The following is a 20,380-nucleotide window of genomic DNA, read 5'->3' as shown; positions in this document are numbered from 1 at the left end:
TCATATTTTTTTCAAACCATAAGTTGTTAGCAAATTCTGTGTTTAAGCATGTCTAATTATTTGAATACATACATCATTTATTCAAACTTATTCTTAAAATAGCCTTATGAAATGTTTTTCCCCCCTCAGAAATTCTGTGTTGCGATTTCATCCAAGGCATATAACATCCATTTAATTTATCTTTTAATTATTGAAAATTAAGCCAACATAATTTTTTCATTTTTTGGTAAACAAAGGGGATTTACAATTACAATTAAAACATGGAAGAAATCTCTGTTTCATTCTAGTAGTAGTAGTAGTCTGTGTACAATCTACTGAACAATAGTAATATATTTCTGGAAAAATTTCTTCTAATTAAACTAGACTTTTATTTTGATGGATTGTCGACATGAATACCTTACAGTTCTGTTTGTATATGGTATGACGCTAGTTTTACTCAAATTAAAAGGTAAAATGCTCATGAAGTGACTCTCAGAAGAGTTTTGGAGATGTTGTTCATGTATACATGTCCTCATTTAGCTGAAATCACCTCGAGCATCCCGCGCAGTTCAGTATGTATGTGGGATTTGTGTCTGAGGCGTCTAGGGAACACCAGGCTGATGTCAGAAGTAGGAGGGATCTCTACAATTACTGACATTCAGAACCGCCTTGTGTTTAAACCAATTTGAGAACAGAATGATGATGTTACTGTGAATTCATTCTCTGCTCACCAACAAACATAATGCATTGATTTGTATACAGACTTAGCAGATGCATAGGCTCCATTTGCAGTGGCACAAACCATCTGATTATTTTTACTGGAATCAAACCATTTGCCACTTGCCATTGCTATCATTACGCTCTGCTGTGTGAGTGAGAGCCTATATTAACATGCAAATTAATGCAATTCCTCTGATTGTGCAGCAATATACACACAGGCGACTATAAAATCACAACCAAGCCCAATTAGCCAAGAAGCGCCTGACCTAAGCTTGAGTTTAGTGACCGATGATCTAATGTGGCTCTGCTGGATGCCTTTTTGTCTCTCCCTCCTCACAGGAAGTGCTGCTCATTGTACCGACTGTTTCCTGTTCCTGAAATTAGTCTGTTTACTCACTCCAGTGGCTGCAGGAATGATCATATCTCTCCTTCCTCTGACACAGTACAGTTCATGCACATTTAAAAGTGTATTTGATATAAAAGTGTCCATGTCGTTATTGTAGTGGTGGGATGAGCTTCTCATCACCCCTGTTTTTTTTATTTGTTATTTATGTAAAGACCGGGGTTTTTTTCTAGTTTGTGTCACCATCTTTATGTTTTCATTATGCTAATTATTGGATAAATTTAACAGTCAAGGTCAGTAATTTAGATACTCCTGTCATGTGAACATCTGTTTTTAACTCTGGATTGACCAATATATGTCTGTCTGTCTCTCTGTCTCTCAGAGGCTGACCTGCGCATAGGTGAGCTGCAGTGGGGTGACAGTGGTGTTTACTACTGTAAGGTGGTGATTTCTGATGATCTGGAGGGACAGAATGAAGCACATGTGGAGCTTCTTGTGTTGGGTGAGCGCACAACACTCACAGGAAACACACACACTCACAACAGGAAATGAGTGACCAGACACTGGGCATGACATGAGATTTTCTCTTAAACCAGTTAAAATAAACCTTGTCCTGCAGACCCATCCTAAAAATTAATACGTGACCGTGCTGATAACCTACACAACACTGAAACAAATGCTAACTGTAACCTGCCTTAAGCTTAGTGTAGCATCCTGAACTTTTCCTGATTATTGACTGTGTGATTGAGTTGAGCAGTGAAATCTTCTGCGGGGTTTGTGCTGATCAAAATCACGCATTCAAACAGATGCTATGAGCATGTGTTTAGAATCATGAGAGTCTTTGTTTCTTTTTTTATCAACCACTGATGGTGAAAATGTTGTATTCATGTGTCTGCAGTTAGAGATCAACAGTATTAGTAATAATCGATATTTCATTATGTTTAACAGTCTTGTTCACAAAATCCTCCTCAATATCTGAAATGACTCTGATATCTACAGTCTATTTGGAGTCTCTGAGCTTCCCTCAAATGGCTTTATTTTGCCAGTGGAATGAGAGGCACCTCTGTCTCTTACAGTGTGTAATCTAAAGCAATATAAAGAGCTCTGACTTACCATTTGAACAACTGAAGTACATTCCTGATTTATGCCGGTTCATGACCCATCCGTTCACTGTTCTGTGTGGGTTATTCTCTTTTTAGAGCGGCTGCTTAGATGTTTATAAACTGGAGAGCCGGAGCTGAATTTAGTTTGTAGAGATCTGCCTTGACAATTCAGCCCATTTTAGAAGATATAGTCATGCATATAGTGTGTTTAACATTCAGAAAATGTTGTTCATCCACCTTGGGAGGTCAAACTAAATATTATAAATGATTATGAACACTAAATAAGTATAAAATAAATTGATAATAAACAGTGCTCACTGCTCAAGGAATATACTTAGCAAGTTCTGCATGTTTCCAAGCAGAACATTTACAAATCTTAATTGGCGGTTATAGAGAGCTAATGGAGAGATAATTTACAAAATGTTGTATATTCAAAATGTATTTATGCCAGCCGACCACACAAAGAGCAGGATCATCCAGTGCTAGATGTGCTGCCATGGAAACAGTGAGGCTTTCAGTGTCCAGCTGCGCAGTGTGACATAAGGACTCATTGTACAGATCTGAATGGAGACGTGTAGTGTACAGGAATCAAATAAATAGCACACCAGTGATTAAGTATTTTACCTTTCATTTCAAGGGCAGGAGTTTGTCCCAATAATTTGCAGAATTTTCACAACATTTCTGATAAAATGAAGTCGAGCTGCCATGAAGTCTTTCAGAAGTAAAGTTTGAAATGAGAGATGTCAGTCAAGAAAAGCAGCAGTGAAAGATAACTGATGTTGACATTGTTCATACCAGTCAAGCACTTCAGTTTTCTCATTCTAATTACCTTAATGCTATGCATTAATTAAGAAAGGAATAATTGACTCCAGGCCGCTGAATTATTAGAAAAATAATGCATACCTGAGGTGGTGATGTGGCCACAATTGGTTTTCACACCTCTGGTGTGCATAATTTTTCTAATAATTCCGTGGCCCGGAGTCAATTATTCTGCTTAGACTACGGTAACCACACCTCAAGATATTGATCAGATGACATATTTAAAGGCATTTACATTTAAATTTGTCCGGATTATTTCTTCCACGTCTCATCCAACGCCTCTTTTGCTAGTTCCAAAACGTCATTTTAAAATCTGGTAATGGAGGCTTGAGCCATTGATAGCATTCCAATGCAATTATTAACCCTCTGGAGTCTAAGGGTATTTTTGGGGCCTGGAGAAGTTTTGTCATGCCCTGATATTTGTGCCTTTTTCAGTTACTTAATAGATATCTAAATAGCTAAAATCTAATCTCACTGTAATCAGTACACACTAGGCTATAATAATTTGTGAGCAGCATGCATGTACATGATTGTGTAAAAATATTATATAAACAAACAAAGATTATGCGTGGTTAGTGAAAAACTAAAAATGTTAAATCACTTGAATAAGACGATTGTGACGGTTGGGTTTGGGAAAACACAAGGAGAGGGTAGGATCCAATTGCAAGTATGGGTTTTATTTACAGAAGGGTAAAAATACAAAATAAACAGTCATGAGAGACAAACCAAACAAAAGAGGGAACCGGATGAAATGGATAGGAAACTCGGAGGAACAAGAAGGTAAAGGGAAAACTCGGGAGACGAGCACAACTCACACATAGGGTAAGGACTCCATACAGATGACAGAGAAAGACAGCTATACATAGGGAGACTAATGACAGAGGATTGTCAGCACCTGTGCGATTCTAATTGGAGTGCAATTACTGTGAAGACAGAACCAGACTAGAGGAATTAAAATGCCTATGGTGAAGTGCCTAAGGAGAAGTGAGCTCACTAGGGAACACCCAGGAAAACAGAGACTGACAGCGTAACATTACCCCTCCCCTACGGAGCAGCTCCCAGATGCACCACCTGAAACCCTGGAAAACCCAACAGAAAAAGAGGTAGGAGGGAGGTGAAGCGGCGGCGGACTAGGGGGAGGGACGGAGGGTCAGAAAACAGGGACAGGAGAACCAGATAGAATGGACAGAGACAAACAACCAGGTGGAATGGAGAGACAAAGACAGGACAACCAGGTAAAATGGAAAAAACAGAGATGGAACAACCAGATGGGATGGAAAGGCAGAGACAGGAAGGTGTAACACAAAACAAGGAGTCCAGGAGGGTGGTGGACCGCCGGAGGGAAAAAGGGGAGGGACGGAGGGCCAGGTCCAAAGGAGGAAAAAAGACAAACAAATGCAAACAAAAACATGGGTAGTTGAGGACATTAGGTGATGCCCACCCGGGCGGAACAGAGGGCCATCACACCCATGTGGTCAAGGCAGAAGGCTCAAGCTGGCTGTACCACGACTTAGTGACCTTTAGCAAGGCACCGAAACCCTGCAACATAAATGGCTGCCCACTGCTCCGGGTGTGCGTTCAAGGTTTGTGTTTGTTCACTGCTGTGTGTGTGTGTGCACTTTGGATGGGTTAAATGCAGAGCATGAATTCTGAGTATGGGTCACCATACTTGACTGTGTGTCATGTCACTTTCTGAAGCAGCATCTCTAAACAGTGCTGTTATTACCTTGCTAGTGAGAAATGCCACGTGTTGCTTCACTATATAGGCTAACTGATAAAATTATCAGGGCATCGCTGACAACACCTTTTTGTGCAAACTGTAGTGCGAGGATGTGTGATTGCATTAATGTGTGCTGTATGGGTACTGTATGCTAATTTCTGTTATTACAATTAACTATACGAAGTGATATGGAACTCAAAAGATCTGCCTGGAAATACGTTAACCGTGCATTTCCCTGAAAATAATTGCACACCAGAACGTTTGCCAGCCAATCAGATTCAAGCATTCAATGGCCCCGTAGTGTAAATGAAGTACAACAATGATCTTTCTGTACTTAAAGGGATAGTTCACCCAAAAATTACATTTTAATGTTTATCTGCTTACCCCCTGGGCATCCAAGATGTTGGTGTCTCTGTTTCTTCAGTAGAACACAAAGATTTTTAACTCAAAACATTGCAGTCTGTCAGTCATATAATGGAAGTGAATGAGAATCATGGCTTTGAGAGGCAAAAAAAAAACATACACAAACAAAACCAAATTAAACCCTGCGGCTCATGACAATACATTGATGTGTAAACACACCAAACGATGGCTTTGTGCAAGAAACTGAACAGTATTTATATAGTTTTTTACCACTTGCTTTACGGTGGATCACAGACTTATAACTGCATTACTGCCACCTGTCTTTCAAGCGCATCATTGGTAATGCACTTATAAGTCTGTGATCCACAGTAAAGCAAGAAGAAGAAGAGGCAATGCGCAGGCTGACAAAGAAGATCTGAATTCTCTCTGTACAGTTCTGACATTGTGGTGAATATCAGAGGTAAAAAAAATATATAAATACTGTTCAGTTTCTTGCACAGACCGATCGTTTGGTGTCTTCACACATCAATGTATCATCACAAGCCCAGGGTTTAATTTTGTTTGTGTCACAAGCCGGGCTAGAAGTCGGGTCTCTGGTGTGGTGGTTCAGAGATCTGCCACTAGGCCACAGAGGCTAAAATGTTGGATCCAAGTGAAATACTGAAGGCATTACTCCAGGCAATGTTGGTTTATTTAAAAAAAAAAGGTCTTGGCAAGGCAAAAATACAAAAGTTCTTCTCAGACAGAGGAATTAATTAGTGATCGACCGATGTATCTGTTTACCGATATTTATCCCGATATTTAAGCATTTTTCCATAATCGGGTATCGGTTTTGTAATATCGGATTCGCCGATTTACGGCGCCATCTTGTGGCCGTTTTGAGATTTCCGCCATTGCAGCCCGGGCGTCTGAGGAGATCAGTCAACAACAACTCAGTGCACAGGTAAATATATGTTCTACTTGGTTTGCTTTAATTAATCAACTTTATTTAACATAACAGACATGCACAAATGAGATCTGAGACATAAATTCCTGATATAGTTAATTTATGCAGCTTGTTTCTAAACAATTGAGACGAACTCATTGAGTCACGTAGTGTAATTCATCATGTCCTGCCCCAATAAAGACGTATCTTTACATGAATTAAATAAAACAGACATGAATGAGTGCATGTTGAAAATAAAAGCGTTGAATTTAATTCTCTATCTGTTGTATTTGCTCACCATTAGTCTAGAAGAGAAAGTTTGTTCATATTGCTTAGCAACTGACGGATGATCTGGAGGCTTAAGCGCTTTGTGGAAATTAATAATTTTTATCTCCATGCGCGATCGCGGTTGATTAAGTTATAGTCAAACAGCACTTTGTCAGTTGGCATTTCATGATTTAACGTTAGATTGAATCTAGATCATAAAATGCCAACTGACAAGTACTGTTTAACTTTATATAGTCTCGGGAAAAAAAGTTTGTTCATATTGCTCAGCACCTGACTGGGTTGATGATCAGGAAGCCTCAAGCAATGCCACTGCATAAAATTTTTGAAGGAAGCAGGCTTACAGGGCAGAATGCTGAAAGACTCTGTTTTCTACACTAAAACCTAGTTCTGCCTAACTGGGAGTATTAAGTTACACTACTATATAGCTATGCACTCCTAAATAGCCCTCCCGCCCCCACGAATATGTTAGAATCATTTTTGTGCTTTATTTTTTTACCTGTTTTTATTTTTTTACCTCATCAAAGCTTTTATTTTAAAACAAAGACACTTAGTAACAGTGCGCTTACATTTTTTGGACTCAGACCCCTCTATTTATTTGTGTATAAATATAATGTTTTTTTTTTTTTTTTTGCAAGGAGGGAGTGATTGTTATAAATAAAATGTTTTTTTCAGCTCATTTGTGTTGTAATAATTGTCAGAAACAGAAGTATAACAGTAAATAAATATCGGTTCTGCATATCGGTTATCGGGTACATAAACATACAAATAATCGGTATCGGTTATAAAAAATCAATATCGGTCGATCACTAGAATTAATAACATGAGAGATAATTGAGAAACAAAAATCACAAGGGTAAATAAAAACTCCACAAGGGGGGAAAACTAAACTAGAGCATGTGGACAATCAAATAACGAAGAAAACCTTACTTGAGGTAGCTTGGAAAGACTTGGAAGGACTTGGAAATTAAAATCAGGTAGCACGCAGCCTGGATTCAAAAACCAAGTGTTAAACACAGGGAAAGACTCAACTAAAATACTCTAAGAGAAACAAGGCACAGGTGACCTGGATAACGCTAACAAGAGTAGACAAAGAAGAATTAAGACAGGGGACCTCTAGAGGCACGGAGACAAACTACAGGAGGTCAAATGCTGATAGGACCCCCTCCTCTAGGAACGAAAATTGGGTGCTGTCCGGAGGCGACGATTAGCCTAAACTTGGTATTTCTGGGAAGTCCGAAGGAGGGTACGTCTGGCCTTCCTCCACATAAGCTGACAGCGTTGGGCCGAGGGAACACCAACTTGTGCCTCTTCCTCTGGGAATAATGGAGGGGTATATCCAAACTGGCATTCAAAGGGGGATAGTCCAGTGGCCGAGGACTGGAGGGTGTTGTAGGCATATTCAGTCCAAATAATATAGGTGGCCCAAGATGTGGGATTGCTAGCCGCTATACACCGTAGGGTGGTCTCCAGATCTGGATTAACACGTTCTGTCTGGCCATTAGACTCTGGATGGAACCCAGATGATAGGCTGGCCGTGGCCCCAATAAGCCTGCAGAAGGATTCCCAGAACCGGGACTAGAACTGGGCACCTTGGTCAGAGACAATGTCCTGGGGAATGCCAAATATACGGAAGACATGGTTCATGAGGAGCTCTGCAGTATCCTTAGCCGAAGGCATCTTGGGCAGGGGAATGAACTGGGCAGCTTTGGAGAACCGGTCTACAACCACCAGGATGACTGTATTGCCCTTGGATGGCGGAAGCCTGGTAACAAAGTCCAGAGAGAGATTTGACCATGGCCTGTGGGGAATAGGTAAAGGACGGAGCAGTCCCTGAGGTCACTGTTGTGTAGACTTTCCTTGGTTGCATACAGGGCGGGCCTCCACATAGACCTTAACGTCCTTCTTGATGGATGGCCATCAAAACCACCGCTTAAGAAAGTCAAGGGTGCGAGCACTTCCTGGATGGCAAGTCAAGGGAGACTCATGACCCCACTGCAAAACCCTGGATCGGGCAGCTTGAGGAACAAACAGGCGTCCAGGGGGACTACCACCTGGAGAGAGGGCCCTCTCGCACCACTCTTTCCAGTTCCAACTGAAGGGGCGTGACGATACTAGGCTTGGAATTATTGGTGTCAATGGCTTCTCTTGTGCCTCAGTAGAGTAGGCTTGAGACAGGGCATCTGGCTTGACATTCTTGGTGCCGGGTCTGTAAGATAGAAGAAAATGGAATCTATTAAAGAACAGTGACCATCTAGCTTGCAGAGGATTCAACCGCTTAGCCTGCTGGAGATACTCCAGGTTTTTGTTGTCCGTGAGAACCTGGAAAGGGTGCTGGGTCCCCTCGAGCCAGTGGCGCCACTCCTTCAAGGCCAGTTTTACTGCGAGCAAACTCAAGATCCCCCACGTGGTAGTTGTGCTCGGCATCTGACAGGCAACGAGACATGAAGGCGCAAGGGTGTAATTTTCCATCTTCACCTCTCTGCGACAGGATGGCCCCTACCCCCACCTCTGGGGCATCCAACTCCACTACAAAAGGTCTGTCTGGTTAAGGGATCAGAAGAATGGGAGCGGAAGTGAAGCGGCGCATGAGATCTTCGAAGGCCCCTGCTGCCTCAGGACCCCACTGAACCTTGGTTCCTCCTCGCTTAGTGAGAACCGTCAAGGGGGCCACGACAGAGCTGAAATTCTTAATGAACTTTCTATAGAAGTTTGCGAAGCCAATAAAATGTTGAACCTCCTTGACAGTAGTAGATATGGGCCAGTTGTGGATCGCCTCTACCTTAGAATCCATCTCCAGGTGGCCAGGAGTGACCAAGAAACTGAGCCTGGGTAACATGAAATTCACACTTCTCTGGCTTTACATAGAGGTGATTGTCAAGGAGTCTCTGGAGAACCCTGCTAACATGCCCCTCATGATCCTCCAGTGACTGAGAAAATGAGAATATCGTCAAGGTATACTAAGACGAATTGATTAAGAAGGTCCCAGAGGACATCATTAATTAGCGCTTGGAATACTGCGGGGGCACTGGTGAGTCCGAAAGGCATTACGAGATACTCATAGTGGCCTGTGGGGGTGTTGAAGGCAGTATTTCATTCATCTCCCTGCCAGATAAGCACAATATGGTAAGCTTTGCGGAGATCCAGTTTAATGAAAACAGAGTCTCCTTGAAGTAGTTCAAAGTCTGTGGCCATGAGAGGTAAGGGGTATCGATTCTGAACCATGATCTTGTTGAGGCCCCGGTAATCAATACAAGGCCTAAGACCCCCGTCTTTCTTCTGAACAAAGAAGAAACCTGCCCCAGCTGGGGAGGTTGAGGCACGGATGATACCGGCTGCCAAGGACTCCTTAATGTAGAGATCGATAGCTGAGCGCTCTGGGGGAGACAAGGAGAAGATCCGACCCCTGGGAGGGCAGGAGCCAGGGAGTAATTCAATAGCACAGTCGTAAGTGCAGTGAGGTGGTAAGGAGGTAGCCTGGGACTTGCTGAGCACTGCCTTAAACTTATGATAAACTCTGGGGACTCGAGACAGGTCGACAGACTCTTGAAACTCAGAACAATGGGCTGGGGAACTCTGAAGTAGGCAGGAGAGTGGACAATTAGAACCCAAGCTTAGGATAGTGCCAGTGGGCCAGTCGATATGGCGATTATGTCTGCACAGCCAAGGGTGACCCAGGATAACAGGGTACTCGGGTGAGTCCATAAGATAGAGGGTCGCCTCCTGCTGATGTTGAAAGATGGTAAGTCGCGGGGATTGAGTGGCCTCTGTCACTTTGCACTGTTCCAGAGGTCTGCCAACTACTGTTGGGTAGTTTTATTAAGTTTCTTAATCAAGGTTAGATCTAGAAAGTCGCCTGCGGCCCCAGAATCAATCATAGCCTGGACCTGATGCTGGTGGCCCTCCCAGGACAGCATGACTGGAACTGCTAGGACGTCATTAGCAGGAGGAGCTATAATTTTCCCCATCACAGCCCCCCTGTTGTTGTATGGGGACAGGCATTTCCCAAGAGCTCGGGGCAAGAGGAACGGAAGTGGCTGGATCCCAGTTCCTGCAGCAGAGGTAACGATGCTCCCTCATGCGACGTTCCCTCTTGTTGGGAGAAAGCCTGGAACAGCCCAATTGCATTTCTTCTGGGGAATTGTGGAGCTGTTCAGGAGCTGGGGAAGTTCTGGATGAAGGAATACAAACTGAGGAACCGGACCTCCTCAGAGGAACTTGGGACTGAGACTCCTTGGGACAAGCTGTCCTCCGCTCTCTCAGGCGATTGTCTAGGCGGATGGCCATTGCTATGAGGGACTCCTGATCTTCAGCTGGTTCTCGAGTGGCTAACTAATCTTGAAGGGGCTCAGACAATCCTACCTGAAAACAGACCCTCAGTGCCTCATCGTTCCATCCACTTTTTGCGGCAATGGTCCGAAACTCTATGGTGAAATCTGCAGTTCTACAGGAATCCTGACGAAGAGTGAGTAGGCGCTTGGAAGCCTCCCGACCACTGACAGGATGATCAAACACCCACTTGAATTCTTCTACAAATGCCATGTAGGACTTACAACAGGCGTCCTGGGATTGCCACACTGCTGAGGCCCAAGAGAGTGCCTTGTCTGAAAGAAGTGTAATAATGTAAGCAATCTTAGAGTGATCCATGGGGAAACTTGATGGCTGAAGCTCAAAGGTGAGAGAGCACTGGGTGAGGAAACCCTGGCAGTAACTGGGATCTCCAGCAAAGGGCTTAGGAGGTGGTAGTCGGGGCTCCACCACAGGAGAAGGCCTGACTCCACTCGGAGGTGATGCAGAGGAAGGTGAAGAACCCAGGAGGTGATCAAATAGCTGGCAGATGGAACTCATCACATCGGCCAGGAGTTGAGAATGTTTGGCCATTAGCTCTTCTTGTCGGCTGAGAACGGCTTCATGGCACTAAAAAGATGCCTCATGTTGAGCAATCACTGCCAATAGGTCATTGGAACTGAGTGTTTCTGGGTCCATGAATGACTTGGTTTTTCTGTCACAAGCTGGGCTGAGATGTTGGACCCAGTTGAATACTCAAGGCAGTAGTACCCCAGGCAATGTTGGTTTATTTAAAAAAAGGTCTTTGCAAGGCAAAAATCCAACAAAAGTTCTTCTCAGACAGAGGAATTAATAACATGAGATAATTGGGAAACAAAAAGGGTAAAGAAGGGTAAATAAAAACTCCACAAGGGGAGAAAACAAAACTAGAGCATGTGAACAATCAAATAACTAAGAACACCTTACTTGAGGTAGCTTTGAAAGACTTGGAAGGACTTGGAAATTCAAAGCAGGTAGCACGCAGCCTGGACTCAAAAACCAAGTGTTAAACACAGGGAAAGACTCAGCTAAAATACTATAGAGCTTGGCAGCGTGACGTAACGCCTCTAGCGTCGCGGTGGCTTATGGGTAGCGCCGCCATATTGTGAGGCCGTCGCCGTTCCGCAAATCTGTCAGGCCAGGGGTCCGCTAATATATAAATTATATATTTTTCCATTAATTTTTAAGTTATGGGGCGAACATGCTGTGTAGTCGGTTGCAGTGTCCGTTCACACGACCGACAAGGTACAAAATTAGACAACGCATTGTCTTTCTTTAGCTTTCCTGTCTGGAGGAAGAATCAAGGAAGCTATGTGTCGGATGTTACAAAAAGACGCCGGCTGTCGTGGATTTCAGCCGTAAGACGAAAAGACATCAACTTTTCAAGCATCCCAAGATCGTTAAAAGTGTGTTCCAGACATTTTTATTCAGGTGAGTGTCAAAGAATTAGAGACACTTCTAAATATCTTGCAGAAAAATAGATCTTATTCTTTAATCTGAGCATTGAGTGGTATGGAAGACACTTTTTATCCAACATGGTATTATAATTTCTATGAGAAATATAAACAATGTTTAGGTGAAATGTAGTAAATGAAAAGTCCAGAATAACTACCAGGCACTTATATAGCTGTGAAACTACTTTAACATAAGATATTTTAAAAACACATAATGGTGTGTATATACCACCACCTTTACACAGTTAAAATAAATGAATATGACATTTTTTACAGGGCTGACATTTAGGACAACACATGTTTGTGTTTTTTAAGATATTCCTATTTTAATTTCATATTATGATTTTGTTAAATAAGGTGTGATTGATTTAATATGCATCTTAAAAATGTTTTTTCTATGTTGTTTAAAAAGTTGTTTCACTGCAGTAGTTTTTTTTTTGTATTTATTTATTTATTGATGTCTTGTTTTCTTAAAGGGAAACCATCTTATGAAATGGATGAGTCAAATCCTGACTGGGCTCCAACACTGCACCTGGGACACTCTGAAGTGCGTGCTACCGAGTCAGACCGGTATTCTCGTCGATTACAACGACAACAAATGACCGTGCCAGTAGCAGGAGACGACGGTGAATCCCAAATGCAGAGAGAAACCACTGCAGAACCGGTGGGATCAGCACATGAAAAGGAAGGTGGTGACCAGGCAGAGGCAGAAGTGGCAGCAGATGCTGCAGGTGGTGACCAGGCAGAGGTGGGAGCTGTAGAAGATGAGTGTGGAGAATGGGCAGATGTGGAAGCCGCAGAGGATGAGGATGAGGAAGGTGGAAACCAGGCAGAAGTTGACATGCCAGTTAAGAGACAAAGAAGAGAATGTCAGTTCTGTGAGCGCAACAGTGCAGAAGTTAACCGTCTGTTGCAGGAGAACAGGGAGCTTAGGTGTGAGCTGAACAAGAGAAAGATGGATGAGGACTTCTTAAAGGGTGACACAAATAAGGTCAGGTACTACACAGGAATTCCATGCTTTGCAATTTTATTGTCTTTGTTCACCACTGTTAAGGCTTTCCTGCCAGTTACCAAAAAGTTGTCATCCTTTCAAATGCTTTTGTTGACACTCATACGTCTGAGGCTTGATCTTCCTGTACAGCACCTTGCCCATCTCTTCCATGTGTCACGTAATACTCTTTCTACTGCCTTTACTGACACCATAGATGTTTTAAATGCACGGCTTAATCCATTGGTGTGCTGGACAGAGAGGCATTGCTTACAAGCTACAATGCCGCATCAATTTTTGGAAGCTTTTGGAAAACGTGTTGCTATTATAGTCGACTGCTTTGAAATACGCACAGAAAGGCCATCAAATCTAAAGGCACGGGCACAGGCCTTTTCTCATTACAAAGGTACACACACCATGAAATACCTCATTGGTATTACACCACAAGGTGCCATATCATTTATTTCCAAGGGATGGGGTGGGCGTGCCTCTGACAAGCACATAACTGAGAACTGTGGCCTTCTCAACAAACTGTTACCTGGTGACTTAGTGCTAGCTGATCGGGGCTTTGATATCAAGGATAGTGTGGGGATGATGTGTGCAGAGGTCAAAGTTCCTGCGTTCACTAAAGGAAGATGTCAACTTGACGCTAAGGATGTGGAAAATACACGTGCAATAGCACACCTGAGGATTCACGTTGAAAGGGTGATTGGCAGTTTGCGCAACAAGTACACAATGTTACATAAGAGAATACCAATTAGTTTGTTACTGCCATGTGAGGGGGAGGAGATGACACTTCTTGACAAGATAGTGAATGTTTGCTGTATACTTCTTAACATGTGTCCCAGTGTGGTTGCGAAACCAGATGAAAATGAAAGATGTGCATGTTAAAACGGTTTCATTGTAATGTTGTAAATATGTATATTACTGTTGTAGACATATATTAGTTTTGATGACATGTGTATACTTAAATTCTACTATTAAAAACAGATGACGCAATATGAATTTTAGAAATAAACTGGTTTAATAAAAATGAAATTTGCAAGTACAAAAACTACTTGAATTTTTTCAGCAATAAATGTAAACATCTTCAGAAACTGCAAATATATATTTATTATATAAAGTGCAATCATGTTGAGATCAAACTTATATCATATACAGTGCAATCATGTTGAGAACAAACTTCATATATATCTTGTATACAGTGCAATCATGTTGAGAACAAACTGATTAATTTTTCCAGCGATAAATGTAAACATGTCTGTAAACATCTTCAGAATTGGCATATATATATATATATCTATTATATAGTGCAATCATGTTGAGAACAAACTTAACACATATCTCGTATACAGTGCAATCATGTTGAGAACAAACTTAATACATATCTCGTATACAGTGCAATCATGTTGAGAACAAACTGATTAATTTTTCCAGCGATAAATGTAAACATGTCTCTGTAAACATCTTCAGAAACGGCAAATATATATATATATTATATAGTGCAATCATGTTGAGAACAAATTTCATATATAAATATATACAGTGTAAAACCCAGACTACATTGGCTGTGCAAGGGGAAGCTTGGGGAATTTTTCTTTTTTTGGCACGACTCCTTATGCCTGGCGCAGTGGAGGGTGCAGTTATGCGCTGGTCAAGCATTTTTTTTTGCCTAGCAGATGAGGTGTAGTCAATTTTGTATCCCACTTCAGCTGTAATCTTGCTCAAATTGCTGGGCAAAACCCAGTATGCCGGTACATCTGTGACAGTTTTTTTCCCACGAATCCGAAAAGTAGCCTCAACTTTAAATAACAGAGCCCCTACATGGGTACATGTCTCCGCTACTCCTGCCATACACGTGCAGTGTGCACACTCCACCTTCCCACTGTTGCTGATGATCACCCATGGCTTTAAAGGTGGTTCATTCAGTCGCTGAGAGTGCATGACCTTAACAGAGACAAAAAAAGTTAATACTGTAATGAATATTGTAATGTTTATGTATTTTCTACGTAAACCTTCTATGTTTGCTTTTGCAACTGTGTGTGTGTGAGATAGAAAGAATAGAGGATTTTATTGCTGTTTATTTTCATGTATGTCTTTAGTTATATATTTTTTTTTTATTGTATATATTGTATAGGGTTATTAATGCTTTGGCAATGTAAATATTTATTTCGCCATGTCAATAAAGCTATTTGAGAGAGAGAGAGAGAGAGAGAGAGACTGACTGAACCCTGTGTTTGTGTGTATGCGCATGTACAAGCAGCAGCCGCTAGCTCCTTCAAACTTCGCTAACGTTACACTTTGTCTGTTGTTTAAGGCTATATTTATTAATTTTTATCGTTATACAAGTTTGCGCTGTACAAATGACACATAAACTACATTGTACGCAAAAAAAAAACAAAAACACTGTAATAGAAAAATGCTCAAAAAAAGCTGGTAACTTACCTTCGTTCGGACGACAGTGTTTTCACCGCTGACAGGCTTAAAACTCTCCAGGTCATGTACCCAACCATTAGTAAACTGAATGTGGGCTTCCAGAGACTTATAGTTACGAAATTGCTCAGCAGTATAAGCACTGACACCACAAACAAAATACGTAAAAATATCAGGAAACGTGATGGGAGGTAAGGCGTCAGGGTCGCGGATCCACTGGTCTGTTGGGACTTCATAAGGATCGACATTTCCAATAAAGTTGATTTTTTCAATATAGCGCTTCTTGGCGTCCGGGAGGAGTTTGTCTCTGTACAATCCACCTTGTTTTAAACTAGTTTTAAGCATTCTTATATATACTTACATTGTGTACTGCGCTATTGTGTATGGTTTCTTTGGTTACCGGCTTGTGTGGTGGCCTCACAGTATGGCGGCGCCCTATTGTTTACATCCCAGAATGCACTGCGCAGTGACGTCGGTTGCCAAGCTCTATTAGAGAAACAAGGCACAGGTGACCTGGATAATGCTAACAAGAGTAGACAAAGAAGAATTAAGACAAGGGAACACAGGGGACCTCTAGGGGCACTGAGACAAACTACAGGAGGTCAAATGCTGACAGTTTGTGTATGTTTTTTATTTTTTATTTTTTTTACTATCAAAGTCATGATTCCCATCCACTGACATTATATGATAGACTGCAATGGTTTGAGTTAAAAAATCTTAGTTTGTGTTCATCTAAAGAAACAAAGTCACATACATCTTGGATGCCTTGGGGCTAATAAGATAAACATCAAATTTTCATTTTTTAGTGAACTATCCCTTAAACTATGTAAATAAAATCTTGTTTTTAAAGTAATGACAATTATATATTCATATTATGGAGTTTAGATGTGCGTAAATGTCAAAATAATGGATATTCTCAACATCTCACAACTGACAAACATCTTAACAAGCCAGAGATCAGTCCTGAGTCCTGGCAAACAACAACCTACATGAATGAAACAGATACTCCTTTAATTGATTCAGGCAAACCATTTTTACCTGCCAGACCAGAAAAAAAGAAAAAAAATCAAATTTCAGTATAAATATTTCATACCACAATCATTCATGTTTTAAACAAGCCGCTCGCTCTGCTGAGGCATACCTTATCAGATCTTCTCTCTAACTGCATGAACTATCTATCTGTAGCACATGATTCTCTGCTCAGTCAACAGCTGTCACTCTGCTTCACCTCGATCTGTCTGTCTGTCTTTCTGTCTGTCTTCAGGTCAGACAGGTTTTGCCGATGATCTTCTGCCTGGAATTAATGTGCAGATTGTTCCAGGTATGAGCTTTCAAACATACCGGCCTCAGTTTTCTATCTGATCTGCCTCGCTCCCTGTTTCTTATACTTTTATTCCCCTCTGATGTAATTTCCTGATAATCACAGCAACAATCACCAATCAAACCCTCTGATGGATCACTGTAACGGATGTTCTGTCTCATCTGATAACATCTAAATTAACTGATATAATTCAGCTCACTGATAATTTCATGACCAGATCAACCGGACTGTTACTTTACATCATTGTAAGGATTAAATCAGGTACAAATAAATAGTAAAAACAACAAAGGCAAGTATTGCTGACCAACGTACACAAAACTACCGTATTTTTGGACTATAAGTCGCACCTAAGTATAAGTCGCATCAGTCCAAAAATACGTCATGACGGGGAAAAAAACATATGTACGTGGCAATGGACTATAAATTGCATTTATTTAGAGCCAAGAACCAAGAAAAAACATTACCATCTACAACAGCGAGAGGCTCTTGCGGCTGTAGACAGTAATGTTTTCTCTTGGTTAATTTCCCTTGGTTCATGTCAAATTAATTTTGATAAATAAGTCGCACCTGACTATCGCAGGATCAACCAAACTATGAAAAAAAAGTGTGACTTATAGTCTGGAAAATACGGTATGCCAATAATGAAGATTTAGACAGAGAGCTTTCAGTCCCTACATTGAAAGTGTGTGCACGGTATACTGTCGATGTCCAGAAAGGTAAGGAAAACATAATTAAAGTAGTCCATGTGACATCAGAGGGTCAGTTAGAATTTGTTGAAGCATCGAAAACACATTTTGGTCCAAAAATAGCAAAAACTATGACTTTATTCAGCATTGTCTTCTCTTCCAGGTCTGTTGTGAGACTGTTCAAAACACTGCAGTTTAGTAATATCCGGTTTCATGAACGAATCATTTGATGTAAGTCGATAACGAGTCGATCTTTCGTTTGTTATCTGGCTCGGCTCTGTGTTCATCTTCAGTTCTCTCTTCACAGCAGTTCAGTCAGTCTATTGTTTGAGTAAACGAATTACTCCAGGATATTGGTTTGTTTTAACTCAGAGGGAGTGTCAGCCACATTAAAAAAGTTAACAGCTTACGTCATTTTTGGATTAATGCTTATTGGAGATGCGAACTGTTTAAAACGATTCAGTCCGATTTGGTGAACTGGTTCAAGAAGATCTGGTTACATCGAATGATTCGTTCGCGAACTGGATATCACTAAACTGCAATGTTTTGAACAGTCTCACAACAGACCCAGAAGAGAAGACAATGCAGAATAAAGTCGTAGTTTTTGCAATTTTTGGACCAAAATGTATTTTCGATGCTTCAAACAATTCTAGCTGACCCTCTGATGTCACATGGACTACTTTGATTATGTTTTTCTTACCTTTCTAGACATGGAAAGTATACCGTACACACAGTTTCAATGGAGGGACTGAGAGCTCTTGGACTAAATCTAAAATACTCTTTTCCGAAGATGAACGGGTCTTATGGGTTTGGAACGACATGAGGGTGAGTCATTAATGACACAATTTAGATTTTTGGGTGAAGTAACCCTTTAAGGCTGCTGATGCAGCAATCGCATCAGTGATGTTTTTGGGTTTGACATTCAGTCGCATGTTTACTGTAAGATGCTGTGTGAAACTGTGCAGTGGGTATGACTCCAACACAGGAAGTCCATCAGTGTTGAGAGCTAACGAGGGAGTGTGTGTGTGTGTGTGTGTGCTCTTGTTTTTGTGACATATCAGGACACAACTCTGTATAATGACATGGGTATGACACAGGTATTACAAGGAGAGGGTGACTTATGAGGACATAACCCATGTCCCCATTTTTCAAAATGCTTATAAATCATACAGAATGGATTTGTTTGGGAAGTAAAAATGCACAAAGCTAGGCTTAGGTGTAGGGTTGGTGTAGGGCGATAGAATATACAGTTTCTACAGTATAAAAACCATTACACCTATGGGATGTCCCCACTTTTCACAAAAACAAACGTGTGTGTGTGTGTGTGTGTGTTTGTGTGTGTGTGTGTCATTGGTCAATTTTATAAAGTGGTGCTGTTTGTATCCAGGGTTGGGGAGTAACGGAATACATGTAACTGCGTTACGTAATCAGGATACAAAAATCCAGTAACTGTAATCTGTTACAGTTATGTCAAAAAACGTAGTAATCAGATTATAGTTACATTTTGAAACAAGGGGGAATACTTTCAGGATTACAATGATTTCATTTAAAACTAAATAAATCAGTATTTTGGCATAATAACACTTAATTATATTAAGCGCAGCTTGATTAATGACTCACGCGAGTCACATGTGCCACCCGCTGGTGCATGCGCGAATAACAGCTGTCTACAATCTCCTCAGACGCAGATTGAATCACTGCTGCAAAAACACGTTAATTTCATGGAAATTCCGCTGCTATTTTGTTTAAAAATAAGAAATTGCAAACAGCGTTGTACAGTGCAAACTGTGCCTTCCAGCAAAGAAAACACTTTCTTCATCGAAGGATTCGACATCCAACCTAAAGAAGCATTTGCACTTTTAAAAATTAGTTTTATATTTGCAAAGATAAAAAAAGTGTATTCTCTATTTTCCTTTTGAAGAAACATTTTACATTGTCTAAAAATTGTTCTTATTATATTTTCATTGAAAAAAAAATGAATTTGTATTCTCTATTTTCCTGTTGAAGAAACATTTCCTTAAAATTCTTTCTTATTATATTTTCTTCAAAATAAAACAAAATAATCTGTAATTCCAATACCATGCACTAGATGTCTGTATAGACCTTTACATATATATTAATTCAGGGCTGCGAAATTCTTAATTAATAAATGTTGTTGTTTTTAAAAAATTATTTTTGACCTTGAAGTAATCCAGAAGTAATCCAAAAGTAATCAGTTACATTACTTTCTTATTGTGGTACTTGGATTACATTACTGAATACTTATTTTATGAAGTAATTAGTAACTGTAACGGAATACATTTTTAAAGTAACCCTCCCAAGCCTGTTTGTATCCCATTAACTACTACTGATATGGGTGACTGGAAAAATCACAGAGAACTTCTGATTAATTATACTATATTTTATATATTTAATATATTTGATTGTTATTTCAATCTGATTAGAGTCTCTATCTGATCTCTGTTTTTGCTTTACTAAGACTGGACTTAAACAGTGTTCATTGAGGTCCATCTTTTGTTGGAAGTTTACATATTAATGAGCAGTTTTAAAAGTAGTTCAGTAGTTCACACAAAGCTTTAATTTAAAGCTGCGGTAGGGAACTTTTGACGCTCTAGCGGTTAATAAACAGAACTGCTTGCGTCTTGCGGAAGAACATCGTAGCCGGAGCTACTTCTGTTTATGTCTATGAAGAATCACAAAGGTACTGGGTTACTCCGCCGTGGTACCCCCGAAGCAATCTAAAATAGTCCGAATATAAACACTTATTATAGGTGTACCCTAGTGATTCAGGACAAGCTAAAAACACGGTTTGGAAAATGGATTCATGGTGTACTCGCTTATTATGTTAATTTTTCTACATTTTGAACACAAACAAAGTTACGGACCGCAGCTCTGATTGGTTGTTTTTTACCGGG

The 20,380-nt window shown here is 40.7% G+C and overlaps 2 protein-coding genes across 5 annotated transcripts in view; both read left to right on the top strand.

The window, feature by feature from the left end:
• The window catches only part of LOC128014926 (immunoglobulin-like domain-containing receptor 2), a 49,921-nt gene that overhangs the window by 4,407 nt on the left and 25,134 nt on the right, over positions 1 to 20,380 (top strand). For 3 of the 4 annotated variants that reach the window (XM_052598645.1, XM_052598675.1, XM_052598655.1), the window contains exons 3-4: positions 1,425 to 1,544; positions 16,723 to 16,779. In XM_052598645.1, the coding sequence (XP_052454605.1) occupies positions 1,425 to 1,544; positions 16,723 to 16,779 (177 nt within the window). The remainder of the gene's footprint in view (positions 1 to 1,424; positions 1,545 to 16,722; positions 16,780 to 20,380) is intronic. The other variant, XM_052598665.1, reaches the window with a different exon arrangement.
• LOC128014950 (uncharacterized) lies at positions 11,536 to 13,994 on the top strand. Its single transcript, XM_052598740.1, has 2 exons — positions 11,536 to 12,014; positions 12,514 to 13,994. The coding sequence occupies exons 1-2, from the start codon at positions 11,774 to 11,776 to the stop codon at positions 13,914 to 13,916; spliced, it is 1,644 nt and encodes a 547-aa protein (XP_052454700.1). The 5' UTR covers positions 11,536 to 11,773; the 3' UTR covers positions 13,917 to 13,994.

This window comes from Carassius gibelio, chromosome A1, assembly GCF_023724105.1.
Source record: "Carassius gibelio isolate Cgi1373 ecotype wild population from Czech Republic chromosome A1, carGib1.2-hapl.c, whole genome shotgun sequence".
Classification (NCBI taxonomy): Eukaryota; Metazoa; Chordata; class Actinopteri; order Cypriniformes; family Cyprinidae; genus Carassius; species Carassius gibelio.
The sequence above is the reverse complement of the archived record's forward strand: the minus strand, read 5'-3'. Positions and strand labels throughout refer to the sequence as shown.

Bases quoted from the DNA above. Each gene is read 5' to 3' on its own strand.
- LOC128014950 (XM_052598740.1), top strand. From the start codon at position 11,774: ATGGGGCGAACATGCTGTGTAGTCGGTTGCAGTGTCCGTTCACACGAC. The intron at 12,015-12,513 runs GTGAGTGTCAAA...GTTTTCTTAAAG, and splicing joins TTCCAGACATTTTTATTCAG to GGAAACCATCTTATGAAATG.